We start from the raw sequence: 14909 nt of genomic DNA, 5'->3' as shown, positions 1-14909 counted from the left end.
ATAGGTATACACAAGAGAGATTACTTTGTCACGACGCAAAAACGCAACATGTTCCATTTTCGCGTTGATGTTTATAAACTATGCATGTTTATACGCGATATGCATATACGGGTAGTGAAAGAATATCGAGATTTCAGAGTTACACAATTATTATCGTACTGCGTAAAATGATCGCCGAACAATTAAATACAAATAGATTGACTATTTTATGACATGCAAATTAAGATAACGAAAGGAAAGAGAATCTTGAACAAAATTTAAAAAATATGAAACAATTACAAAATAAAAAATTTAATATATTTCAAATATGAAATTTTAAAATATGTAAATCGTGAAATAACAAATTATTTTATTAAAAACGTATATTATTATTTATACTATGTTATTATATTAGACATTACGTTTTTATTTGGTAAGATTATAATATAAGATTAATCATATTACATATAATAATATATGTAGCATTATATATATTATATATTATTAATGTTTATAACATGTATAATTAAATATATATATAGTATATATTCTATATATTAATCTATAATATATAATACGACTAATCTCAGTTTTTCATCAATTTTATTTTTAAAATATTTTATTATAATTTTAATTATTTTGCATAAATATATAAAATGATTGGATATAATCAGAAAATTATTATAGAAATTTTTTCTCTTTTTTTATGTATTAAAAAGATATTATTCTTATGAATTTTCTGATTTTAAACATACGCAGTTTGTTTCTGTTTTGCTTAAATAGTAATTAAATATTTTCTCTTACAGTTTCTTTACTAATATAAAAAATCTCTTCGTTAAACTCTTGTTTCATATTTTTCGTGTTCATAAACTATTTATAATTTATATTTATACAAGCATATTTGCCGATAGAATCTATTAAAAAATATTCAAATTAGCCGTCAACGTGAAATATTCTATTTTTTCAAATGTCGTTTTATTTAAATTGTGATGAAAATTTAGTAAATTTAGCAACGAATGTGCGTGTTTGTAAGATGGATGTTCGCCTTGAATTTCATCGATATTGAGCGTGGCAACTATAGCAATGCAAAAACAAGTTTAAAAAAAAAAAGAGGAAAAAGTATTTCAATTCGTATGTTGCTCTTGCCAAGCTTTTGGCATGACATTTTTATATTATGACGTACAAAAAACATAAAATGTTTCTTCAGTGGTTCTCTTCAGTACTGGATTGGATATATACAATTTTTAATTTTGAAATTATTTATAAATATGCGCGTTGGACGCATATTGTTTTAAAGATATTAATGGAATGAAAACCTTCGGCGAGGCATGTCTTAATTTCGGATCATCCTCCGCAATAAATGTATTATCTACTTTCGTTACCTTACGTTATTTTACACACGTGGCTATAACGTTTATAAATATTTGATCGCTTCGTCAATCTTTAACAAAACGCGGCATAGTGATCCGCCCACACAGCATGTATTGATATTGAAAAAGACGTCCAGAAGATATCCCGAAGATATATTTAGGCGATAGAATATCTTCGAAATATCTTCTGGACGTTTTTTTGATATGCTTGCTGTGTGGGCGCGTGTCTTTTTGTCATTTTTTCATTACTGATACAAATTGCTTTTAGATGTTGCCAGATGAAAAGCAGAAAAAAAAAAGAAAATGATATTTGGTCGATTATTTATACCGAATGTTACTATGTTGTAGTAAAAAAAATTTGCCGAATTTTTTATTTAAATAGAAAATATTGGCAGTCAATAGCGAAGTAAATATAATAATTTTTCTATATTTCTTTTTTTTTAGGAATGTATGATGGAGCTATTTATGCGCGAGATGATTAATTGTAAATAACATCTTTCCTATTCTATCATGGTCAAATAACAACAATAGCCAAAGGTACACTGAATATTATCGTAATATAATGCGGAACGTTTCAAACGCGACGTTACATTTTTAATCATATAAAATCATTTGAGATCTAGCAGAAACATTTTCAACAAATCCTTGATCCGCTGTTTTCGTCAGCCTCGCCGGTTAGAAATTTTCACGTATTCACAAATAACTCATGGAGCTCTTACATGCGAAACTGAAGGCAATGCCCCGTGATTCTGACGATACAAGCGACGAGAGAGTGAAATCGATAACGGTTCTCTGGAAGATTAAATTTTCGTTGGTTCGTTCGACGATTTCGCCTTTTGATATCGCCGTCGCTTGTTGAATCGCGATCGATGATCAGTCCCGACTCTATCTTCCGTTTGACGTCGGCTCGTTTTTCGATCGGGATTCGGTTTTGTGCTACTTCTATCGACAGTGGCACTACCTCCTTTCAGTTTCCGTCACGGGCGATAAAGGATTTTCCACCGATAATTGTCTGCCAACACGCAAATAAAGGAGGGATTAATTAAGGAAGGAATTATTGAAAAACAGATAAGCACGAGGGGATGCTAATGCACTATACATTTATATTGCTTTTTATTACTATCGGTTGGTTTATGTTATGTCATGAATAGCTATGCGCGATTTATTCTTTCGACGTATAAAGATAAAAAGAAATGCGTATTATCGTTCACTTTTAATGTAAAGCATCAATGCGTATTACAAATTGAATAAAATATCTCGGGTACGGAAAACATTTTACGATTGCAGAGAAACCTTTCAAACAAATCGCTCGAAAAAGAAATCCCCTGTCGAATATTTGCATTTACTTCGGCAAATGCCTGTTTCAGCGAGATTCTACTAAATAAAGCTCTACAGTTACAGTACATAACGGATGCAAGAGAATTTAAAGCGATATTTGAAAAATATATAGGACTCCCTTTTCCTCTTTCCGAATAGCGTAACGTATTTACCTGCCGCTTATGTGCCAATCGTAGGAATCTGGCGCGGAATTGCTTCTCCCGGCCTCGTGAAAACGTTCCGCTTTCGCGTCTCTCATCGTGTCACCCTGCGCCGAGGGAGATACCCCACTTTTTGGTCCAGCCGCCGGGGATTCCGTGCCGGCGTCGTTGTCCGCTGTCCGTCCGAGCCGCTTAGGCAGAAATGGATTCTAGGGAGCAGATATAGTTCGCGCGCTTATTTCCCCGTTTTATACCCTAGTAATCCTAAGGGACGAGATGTTCGAGCTCTCTCTCGTAAAGTTCGCAAGTCGGTCATCCGCATCGGCAATAAAAATGTAAATTCGAATGGCTGGTCCTTCGCGCGAGTCTCAATCCACATGAATGATAGAGGAAGGGCAAAGCGTCCCTGACAGATCGTGAAAAGCGATACCGCCGCGCCGTGAGTTTGAATGTAAGAATATGGTTTCATGCTTGAGGTCATTCAAACACGTTCTTAATTAATTACGACTGTCCATCATCTCTATTCTTAAGAAAAGCTTGAATGACTTGAAGTCGACTATTCACATCGTTGCTTTTTTCCCGTTATCTCACTTGATTCTTGTGTTATCAGAAATTTCAGAAAAAAATCAGTGTTTGGACTTCTATACTTATTTATAAAATATTATAATAAAATGTGTCATTATTCTACATAATCTTACAATTATAATTCTTTAAATTATTATGTAGACATGTATCATTGGATAGTGTAGATGAAATAGTCTATTCGGCCAGTTTGGTCTTTAAGACCTGTATAAATATGGCGTTATGTTGCATATTTAATTGTATTGTTAGCGATGGTATGATCCGCGTGACTGGTCTAGGTCTAAGAAGTCGATCGGTATGTTTAGCATCGAATCGTCTGGTTTGTTCAACATATCTATCAATATGTTCAATATAATCATCCGTTGATCATCAGTCTAAGTTTCTTGATCCTAAGATGTTATCACAGAAAAAGTTGATAAATATTTTCAGTGACACGTTTCTTTTTTAGGTTTAACAGAAGACGGATAGTGAAAGCGAAAACGAGCGAAAGCGAAATACATTTAAATGATTGCCCTTTGACATTTGCCAGCTGATTGCACTTTCGGTAATTTCGATGTTATTAAAGAGCACGAATGTACAGTCGCGCGAAATGTCGCCATCAGTTCTTCATGTTTTGTAACACTAAATGTATACGTTATATTGACGTGCACCCGTCGAAACCCGCCGTCGTGTAATATTCACGTGGGCACGCGGCGTTATGTCAAAGTTAAACAAGTCAGAATATATTGCTGCGAGATTTCGCGAGAACGGTCATAGGTTTACGCGATCCGGTCCTTCCGTCGCGACACGATATGGCATCTCCGTTTCCATTTTTGAATGAATGCGATGAACGCAAATTGTTCCGCGATAGAAATGCGACTAGCTGCTTTTTGATATCCGAGCATCATAATCGGCATTCTATGAACAAATCGCTCTTTGTATTGCTGCTCGTGAAAGGCTACGGCCACGATTATGTTAATGATGATTATCGCTACCGTGGAAGATGTCAGCAATGTATTAGTATCGTATTCACATCTGTCGTGGAAAAAAAAAGAATATATTTCGCATTTTTTGACGAAGATAAAATAGACGTTATTCAGTATTTTGTTCACAGTTCTTCTTGTTTGTGTAAGTTTTAAGATCATTTTCATAGCGTTGTCGTATTATATGTATAAATCTAGATTCTCCACTCACCTGAAAGCTGTGCTGTTTCAGCATATTCTTGACGAGGAGCAGGGTGCCGAGTCTTATGACCTCCTCCTCGGTGACGGTGACCCGTAAGCGGCAGTTGTCGACCTCGGCCGGCAGTGGTTCAGTTCCGTTATTTGTCAGCCATGGATGCTGCTTTACCTTCGGGAGCGTGAGCCTGGTTTCCGGCGACTTATCCAGCATTCCCTCAATTAAATATCGCAATTCCGTAGATAAGCGATTGTCGGGGAACACGAGTGGTTTCGAACGAACAACCCCTTGAATGGTTGTGCTATCGGAAGCGCGCCAAGGAAGATCTCCGATCACAAGCGCGTACAGCGTTACCCCCATCGACCATATATCGCAGGGCTGAAATTAAATAAAATTTTATCGTTAATTTACAATTATTAGGTAGATATGTATGCGTGAAATATAGTCGAATTTCTATCGCTTTATTTTTGTTTGAAAGATATTTAGTATTTATTATTTTAAAAATTTAAGATATTTATTGATAAATTATTAAATTGTAAAGTATTCTAGTACATATATTGATAAATAATTTAGTAACGGGGAGTAATATTTTTGGTGCTGTAGATAAATCATGCACAATTGATTTAGCAGAGATATCTGCCCGATTTATCGAATGGTGAAATTAATCTCGTATTCGCAGCATTCAATACGAGTTTAATTTGAAAGCGTATCCAAGTCGTGATGTACGATTTGTGTTATACAATTCAATTTTTCTTACGTTTAAATAAACGATTTTTATATCTACAATGCGATAGCCAAACGAAAATCAATAGGTATAGTAGTGATAAGCGGGAAAAATATCGTGAGGGCATTTCAACCAGGTGGTCATTATAATAGCCGTTTATACAATACGCGAATTAGAATCTGTATAATGCGTGGGTCGATTTAAATTGCTCGATTATACGAAAAGACCATGTCGGCTAAAGCATTGAATTATTGTTTACCGTCGCGACATTTTCTCTCTGTAATTTTGCATCAAACAGATTTTTTGGCGTATTTTACATCAGAGAGTGAAAAATAAAGTTTTTTTAAAAAACATTGCTATTAAACTAGATAAAATATATGGGAGATTATCGTTTCTCCCGCTTTGCTTTTGGAAGTGATACTCGATGATTCTTTTGTAAATAACCAGAGCGTGATATTATTTACTGCAAAATTTATAAATCAAAAATCTGTACTGAGTTAGCAAACTGAATTTGCTGCGCACTAAAACAACCATTCAACAAAATTTAACTTTTCTCGTGTAACAGTTATAGAAACAATTTTACAATTAAAAATTTTATGGTCTCTCTCTTCTTGATTGAAAAAAATAATTACAAGATTAATTTAAAAAATTAATTAAAGGATACCAATTTCCGGGTTTTCACATATCGCTTTACAAGTGGTGATAACAATAAAAAAAGAAGTGTCAATTAAATCTATTCTTCTCTGTGCATGAATTATCTTAATAATTAAGATATTCTCTTTAATCACGTCGCTAAAGAATTCGAACTGGACGCTCTACTCGGATGGCCGCGCGAAGTTGGTCGCGATCACGTAGGGGTACGCACCGCTTACTTCACACCGCGCGTCACCGTTGCTCCGGCGCGGCACGTAGACGAATCGCGGTCATTCGACGTTCTTGCTCAGTGATACTGGATCGAGGATGCGACTCGCGGCGTTTTTCTCCTCATACTTACGTACCCAAAGACTGCCAAAGACGCTCTGTCTGTCCGTGTGACGACTGTCTTCGTGTGCGTAAGTAGAGAGGAGAAAAATGCAGTGGGAGCCGCGTCCCGTCCCGCATCCTCAATCCGGCGATCAGTTGATCAGTGACGCAAGTGTTCTCGCGCGGTTGTTCATTCGTCGCGGAAGAATTTCGCGTACGAGCCAGAGTACCATAACGACCTAGCCACAGTATAAGTATTATAGATACAGTATGCTCACTCCGTGTCGGCACCTTTGATCGTAAGTGAAATGGCCCATGATGCTGAGTGTGGAAATCGTATCTGTCTGTCCTTCTCCATCGCTCGTGGAGAAGGACCGACATACGATCTTTATCCTTCTCCATTTCGTTGACCGCCATATTGTTGAGTGTGCAAACCACTTCACGGGTTTCGGCATGGATGAACATACCGTATCTATATTTATACTGTAACCTAGCGTCGTTCGGGCGATTATCCGGGGCGTGATTTCGGTTTGGTGCGATTCACCCTGGCGCGATCGTGCACCTTCCCGGTATTCGTGAGACGCGTTTGCGATCGGCGCCGCTTCGCATATTCCGTCGAGCTCCGACGCGACGCAGACGTTCGAGAGGCTCCGTTTTTTCAAACGCGCGCGTAATCCGGCGTGATCCCCGTTCGTTCGGCGAGCGTCGTGAGTGTCATTAATTCGGAGCGTCGAGGCGGTCGAGGAACGTTCGAGGGATGCTCGAAGGGCCCGAGGAGCCGTCACGAGCCGGATCAAGAGGAGACGAGACAGAGTGATCCCTGCGATAAAAACCGGTCGGCGTTCGCGTCCGCCGATAATTGTCGTCGGTTCGCCACTTCCTCGGGATTTTCACGTCGTCGCTCGAGAACGCGTCGGTCGCGCGTGACAAAAAAGTGTCGGGACGGATCTGCGGACGATCGCGATCGTTTCGCGCGGGTGATCGATGTCGATCGTCGCCTCGTCGAGTCGGGAGTGCCGGGCGAATCTGTGCGCCGATTAATGCGCGAATTCAATGTTGATCGAGTGGACCGTTCGGAGCATTGATATCCATCGAGGAGTACCGACGGATCATCGCGGAAATCAAAACAGGCTGCGGGACGGCGCGATATCCGGGAGACGGTGAGTGCTTCGCTTATTTCTTGGAATTTTTTTTCGACGCAAGGAGAGAGGGATTTTCTCTTTTTTCTCCGATCTTCCACGGCCCCCACGGTTATTTTGCTATAAACAGCAAAATAAATTTCTTTAAATTGCCTGAGATTGTCAAGGAGGGATTAAGAGATTCTAGGCAATATATATTGTCGAGATAATTTTTAGAATAAAAGACAGTTTGTTGTTTGTCAACTACAGAAAGTAAAGAGCGTGGAGTCTACTAACCAGGTGTTAACGTTGAAAACTTATATTTATGATAAAATCAAAATTATACATACATTTCCGTCTGTTATCAGACCATTTTCAGTGCAAAATTGATTATTTACCGTTAACCTTTGACGTTATCAATTTTACACTGAAGATGATCTGATAACAGATCGAAACGTATGTATAATATGTAGTTTTTGATTTTATCATGAATACAAGTTTTCAATGTTAACACCCGGTTGCGACTCTATGCTCTTTACTTTCTTTAGTTGATTTATTAATCGTTTGAGCCTTTGATATTTAATTTGTTATTTATTTATGATAAAATATATCTTTTTTAAACGATGGAAAGATTTTTATTAGGCTCGTTAAACTTTGCGTAAAATTTAAACATAACCAATTACAAAATTTAATCTCGATATAATTTTCGCATTTTAGAAAATATCTTATTGAAGTTAGTATTTTTTATTTTAAAAAATCTTAACAATCTACGGAAGCTCCGTATACGGAGCGTACACGACACGATAATGAGGCTCGTTACGTTAGCGATCGTTTGAGAATAATGAAACGTGTTCAGTGTAGCAGCTCTTGAAATATGGTAATTAATGCCATTAAATGAGCGACACACACCAGGAAACTGTTAGCTAAAATACATCTCGATGCGCGGCGCAAAATTAACGTAAAACGGAGAATAGAATACAATGCGCTTTAACGCAGTGAGGAGGATGCTTCATTTGCGGAAATCACGTCGCCGACGCGACGGCGAAAATCGCGAGTTCCCGCAATAACGACGCGATGTCGGCGGTACATAATTAAAGGCAATTAATTAAATGAGGTTTGCGCGAAACGCTGGCACGGACGACGCAAACGTGCCGCGTGAATTCAGCGAAGCGGGACACAAACGATAATTATCTCTTTCCATTGTTTAGCTTACTCAAAAAAGCTTTTATTCTTTTAAGAAAGTCCCTTCATTGCACGAGAGCGAAGTAACGCGGTAAGAATGGCTATATATATATTCTCTTCCTTTTGATGCATTAAGATATTTTCACGTCGATTTTTTTTCCATGAATGACAATTCTCCACATTTCAGCTAATTGTCCACGATCCTGCTAATTGCTTACTTTGATAAAGAGATATTGCCTGTATTTTTACAAAAATTTTTCCTGCGCGCGTGCCATCCGTAAATCTGTAAATGTCAAGCTTCTATGTTTATTAGATCCATAAAGGGAATGTTTCTTATGTATAAAAAAAAGCTTACGGGAATCGAGCCTCTGTCTCACAAAGCTAAACTCAACGTCCGTGAACTCCACACTATGACATTTAAAAAATACTCTCTCAGCCGCGTCAGGCGTAAATGACGCATAAATAATATCTATCTGATCTTTAAAGATTAACTCCCGTACTATTTTCTTTCCCCATCTACTTCAAATCGTCGGCCATACATTATCGTTCCGTAAAACGGTTTTGTATTTTGCGATACCCGTGTGGTTTTCGAAGAAAACACCTCGAGCCAAATGCATGTGCGCAACTATTCCGAGAATAAGATTCAGAATTTGTAATGCAATCGCGTACGTTTATATTCCTCAATTGAACAAACTCGCTAACCGCCAAATTAGTTAAGCTTTTCTGGGTATTTCAATAAATATGTAGAAACGTAATGTGCGCGGTAAACGAGTGCGAGTTGATTTGCAAATGTTCCGTGTTTCTATTGTATGTCACTCTTTCTGTCGCGCACGTTTTTGCAATTGAAATAACCCTTTTGTTAGAATGAATGAATAAAATATATTTTTGGATTGAGATGAAAATTCATAAGAGAACGCGCAAGCTGCAAACTTTATAGTTTGCAACCCCTATTTAAAGATTTATCTTGCCTCGTGTAAGGTTTTGTTAAGGTTCGACACATGCTTAAGATTATCCAACTAATAAGATTTCTTATCTATAATACGTGTATCTCGAAAACTTGCTTTGTGTTATTAAATTTTGAAATTTTCTGGAAGATGTAGTTTTCCCTACGGAATGCTTTAACGCATCCGTTCCATTAGCTAACGCATTCTTAAATAGATTTGCCGGTTTTGTAGTAAATAGGTATGACGTCCATCGATCTCTGCGTTTTTCAAGAGCAAATGTAAAATAAATTAAAAACGAACTTTTTGAAGATGATTGAAAATCGTATTTTAATTACGATAAAAGTTAAGCATTTCGTATTGAACATACGTAGAATAAATTGAGAATCGAGCTATTCGAAAGATTCGAGACATTTTTGTCGTAAACATGAAGTACGGTAATAAAAAGCAGTTAAAAACATTCTTTGTCGAGAAAAAAGGTAAAATCTAAAACCGATATCTGTAAATATGAGCGGAAAAAGTGTATTATGAAACTGGCGATTATTATAAAAAAGCGGAACCACGTATATATTGTGAAAAAATATTAGACTAAAATAACGTTGTGCGAATAAAAAAAATAGCACAGGATACGAAAAATCTAAAATTTTTATAAAATTTAAAAATATATACATGAAGGTTTATCTGAAAAAGTATTGTAAATGTTGGATTTATTGCTTTAATATCTTAATAAATAAGGGTTATAACGTTAAATGTAAATATGTGTATCATATTAATGATACGAAATTTAATTTATACCGAAAAACAAAAAACATATATATATATAATATAAAGATAACGATTTATTTCAAATTTTAGTCAAAATAAAATTAATTCACTCAATACTTTGTCAAATAAAAGCTTTTATTGATTAAATTTCCGGGGATAATTGATGTTTGCTACTTCATGATGACATTTTTAATCGAAAAATCAAAGCGAGAATTAAATAAATAAAAATATTAACGAGAATGCGAAATTGCGGAAGCTATTATTTCAGGAAATTATAAATATCGAGGTTCGATTGAATGTGTTACGCAGAATAAAAATTGACATTTCTGGCCAATGGAAAAAGTACATAGTCAATATTCAAATAATATAAAAAGAAAAATATTAATTAGATTTCGTGTGCTTAGCGGAACATTGCTCCAATTTTATCACGATCTTCCCATTTTTCTCGCATCTCCATCGAAATTCACGAGATTTCGAGCGGCTGTGCGCGTTTTTATTTAAGGATCACGAACGATTTCGCAGGTATTGCTGTAAACTGGCGTTTTCACGTAAGCACCGCCGTCTCGTCAGGATAGTGGCCATTTATTTTGCCACGGCGACTTGATTAAGCGTAATCGAGCGTGTGGTCTCGCGGGTCGTGAGTCTCTTATTATAGATATCGCCTTTCCTCAACGACGACGCAGCGGAAATTCAAGCGATCGGCCGTGGTGTGTCGATAAGGTCACGCGATAACAGTAGTCTCGGCCAAGTAATCTTGAAGATATATGGGGACAGAATTATAGTTGCCGTGCTAAATTATACTCCTCTCTCTTTCTCTCGCTTTCTTTCTCTCTCTCTCTCCCTCTCGAACGGTCAAAGGAGTAATAACAAGATTGATCAGTGTTAATTTTATGCTCGCTTCTAACCAAACAAGATTTGTATCGTTTTTGCGACATAGTTGCGATACGACAATTTTTTCAACACAAACACATTTTGATTTAGTTGGTACGCGTGCTATACTTCTTTAACGTGCGTGCAAGCATATATACTCGTTGACGAAATATATGTTACTATAATTGGCATTTGAGGTAGATGCAAAAGATATAATTAGAAATGAGAGATACGAAAAGAGGAAACCGGAGACATAAAAAGAAACAGTAGGGACGTTGATAAGAAAACCTTGATGATTATATTAGAGTTATGAATAAAAGGTTGATGTGATCTAGACTGAGAGATAACTGAACTGTGACCTTTCCTGATAGTTGCGCATTAAAGAGACAGCAAAAAATAACAGTTGGCTCAGCTTTTTGTATAATACATTGCATGTAAAGCAAGAATTAAGACATCTTACTCGTACATCAAGGTTAATTCGATTAACTGTAACATAGCCGGGCTAAGATAACTGCAGAGAAATTAGCGACGATCACATGCATTATAAGAGAATTGAAAAATTTATAAATAACGATATGATAAATTTATAGATAAACAATACGAAAAATTACGACCATTCGATAATAGTATAATCTTGATATAATGTATTTTTATATATTTATTATAACATTTTTTTTTTCAAATATACATTTATTGCGTAACATGATATATCGTAGTTTAAAATTCAATCGCGGTATTTCGATTATTTTTTGTTGCAATAAATGTTCAGAGACTTCACAGGAATACACTCGCGTAAATTGTATCGCATGGTAAAGCGTTGATTGAAGAAAAAGAGAAAAACAGGATGAAATATATAACCGTTCAAGCTTGGCAATTATTATCTCCATGTTTTCTCGAATGTATGTACATGCGTGTGTATTACGAGCACATATTTTCATTCCGTGAAACATCGATATCAAGTTTATTCGCGAATAACAAAAAGCTGGTTGTGCTGTAAAATTTTCGCTCAGGGAAAATCCATTCGATCGAGAGGAGATCGTGACTAAAACAAAGAGAGGGCTGTGTACTTCGTAAGTATTTTGTGTAAAAGTCATTTCCTGTAACGTTGAATATATGTATCTCGTATAATCCTGTCGTTTCGCTGATTGAGACACTCTTGTTAAGTATACAAAACCGTCCCGCTTGTGAAATGCAAAACTTTCTAAAATTCAGAATTAATCCGCGATGCCGTTCTTTTTTCCCCCGGGCTTAGAGCCTTAGCCTGCAACCTAATGAACTTGACGCAGCTGGGACACGCGAATTGCCTCGTCGCTGCATTGGCCACTTTGTCGCGCTTTTCTTTCGCTTTCTTTGTCGGTTCGTAACATTGCATCACTGCGCTCAGTTCGTACGGAGACTATTCGGGGCAGGCGATGCGACGCGCGCGAGTTTAACTTTAATTGAAGCGCATTTAATCAGTCGACCGACGCCTGAGAGCGACGCGGCCAAAAAATTTCTTTTTGCTATAATCTATAAATCACACGAACGTTTATGCGTGGCGCGAGGGGTCCTTGGTCGGGAGCCTCTCTCTCCCGATGCATGTAGGTCAATCCGCACGTGTCGGCTCCGCGGTTTGAGAGGTCACTGCTTGCGGGTGGAAGTGACGTGTAATAGCCGGCCGATTTATCGACTTTTAATCCCGCGGAACGAGATCGGCCGCTTGGATGCACGATGCACGCTGTGCACATGCGTTATTTGTTTTGTCCGGCTCTGTTTCACTGCGACTCCAATGCCCCGCGCCGTTGTGAATCTCGTTGTGAATATTGCGAATGTGTATCGCGAGCGTATCGGATTCCGCGAATGGATGAGCGGGACAGAGACGCGTGTCCAGCGTTCAGAAAAATCCGATTTCAATAAGTGAGATAATAGAGAAGAGAGAGGAGAGAGATTGGAACAATTATACGAATTATATAATGAAGAAAATGGGTCGCGTATTAAAAAAAAAATTTGCGAGTAATAGTATTCTTTTTCTTCCGTATCAGAGGCAATAATTTTTAGTTATTGCTATATTTTCATGTGGCCACGCAACAGTTTTCTACTTACTGTATGGCTATATAACGATAACGACAACTAGCACTAATTTAGTATTTCATAAATAAAGTAATATTACTTCATAAATATAAAGTACTTATGTGTCGCTGCAGATTTATTTCTATAATGGAGGATTACATTATTCAGATTCCGTTTGATCCGGGTTTTCTTTTTAGACACCGAACATCAATCGTACATTATATTGGGTGAATAATATAACGCTACGAATACTCACCGGTCCCAAGTACTGCGCATTAGCAACGGTTGTTTCGGGCGCTGCGAAGGCCGGCGTGCCAGCTTGTCCTGTCAATAACTCTCCAGATTCTCTTAAATCCGTGCTGACGCCTAAATCAGCGATTTTAATACTGCCGTCTTTGTCCACCAGTAGATTGCTTGGCTTTATGTCACGATGTACTATTTTCTGATAATGCACTGTGAAAACAAGTAAATACCATATAATACCTTTTTCGACGAACGTGATTTTAGAATTTAGTTTAAAAAATTTGAATATTATGTTGAAGATATTTGTAGTTACATAGAGTATTTCTAGATAAGGTTATAGACATCGTATTTACGTAACAAATAAATACATCTTATTTATCCCCCCTCCCGCTCGTGAAATTAGACCGGCTTACAAGTTTTTAAGTCGATTATTATCTAAGCGCAGCTTTATGTTTTATTGAATAGTGTCTGACACGACTATACTACACTCTCATGTGTAAAGTATACTAACGCGGTTACTGGGTTTACGTAATGCATGTGACGCCTCTTTCGTCATTGATCCGCGATGAACGTTGTGATCCATAATAGGCACCAGATATATTACGCAAATCCGCATGTCGAGGGGATTTGCATTCTATTATTTAACGCGTACGTGATAAACATGGTGCATGCCAAATGTGGACATACACTATACGCAATGTGATTAAAATGCGAATCCTCTACATTTTGAAAATCTCTTCAGGAGATAAAAAAACGAAATTGAAAAGAAAAAAATTATAAATTTTTAAATCTCAATAATTATTATTCAATGTGTGATAACATGAGTAAAATCAATTTCAAAACGTTGCATGCATTTATTATTCCCCACATAAAGCATTTAATTTTAATAATAAATAATTTGACGAAGTATATGTATAAAACTTCTTGGATTTTTTAGGAAAAATTTCTTTGCAATAGATCTGAATTTCTAAGAAAACAGAATATATGTAGATATAATAACTTACAATATTCGACTCCCATGACAACATCGCGAAAATAACGCCTGGCCGTTGCCTCATTCAGAGGCTTGTCGGTGGGTATAAGGAGAATTTCACCCCTGTGGACCAATTCGAAAATTAGGTAGAGATTGTTCTTGTCAGGATGGTCGAGCACCTCGACAAGTTTCACGACGTTGGGATGATCGAGTTTCTTCAGGATGGCGATTTCCTTGTAAACTTTCGCCAAGGGATCGGCGCCGGCTCTACGCGGTGGTATCCTCCCAAATATCCCCGTTTTCTTCATTAATTTCCTTTTGCTCACTATCTTCATAGCGTAATACGTGCCGTCCTCCTCGTTGAAGACCTTTTTCACGACACCGAAGGAGCCCTGTGCACGTGCGAAGTGATGCATAAGTGAAGGCGCGAAAGCACATAGTTGACAGCGCGTTTCTGTACTCAAGCGAGGTGACATTTGAATTTTTCAGGGGTTTTCTTTGCGTGGAATTCTCG

At 37.3% G+C, this 14909-nt stretch overlaps 1 protein-coding gene across 4 annotated transcripts in view; it reads right to left on the bottom strand.

The window, feature by feature from the left end:
• Positions 1-913: 913 nt before the first annotated feature.
• LOC112457810 (calcium/calmodulin-dependent protein kinase kinase-like) overlaps positions 914-14909 on the bottom strand; it is a 66565-nt gene continuing 52569 nt past the window's right edge. For all 4 annotated transcript variants that reach the window (XM_025021078.1, XM_025021089.1, XM_025021099.1 and 1 more), the window contains 5 exons: positions 14427-14787; positions 13436-13632; positions 4583-4945; positions 2840-3036; positions 914-2361 (listed from right to left, as the gene is read on the bottom strand). In XM_025021078.1, coding sequence (XP_024876846.1) covers positions 2307-2361; positions 2840-3036; positions 4583-4945; positions 13436-13632; positions 14427-14787 — 1173 coding nt within the window. In that variant the 3' untranslated portion in view covers positions 914-2306. The remainder of the gene's footprint in view (positions 2362-2839; positions 3037-4582; positions 4946-13435; positions 13633-14426; positions 14788-14909) is intronic.

Source organism: Temnothorax curvispinosus, unplaced genomic scaffold (genome assembly GCF_003070985.1).
Source record: "Temnothorax curvispinosus isolate PA1 unplaced genomic scaffold, ASM307098v1 QBEX01000740.1, whole genome shotgun sequence".
Taxonomy (NCBI): domain Eukaryota; kingdom Metazoa; phylum Arthropoda; class Insecta; order Hymenoptera; family Formicidae; genus Temnothorax; species Temnothorax curvispinosus.
This window is presented reverse-complemented; position numbering and strand designations above follow the sequence as displayed.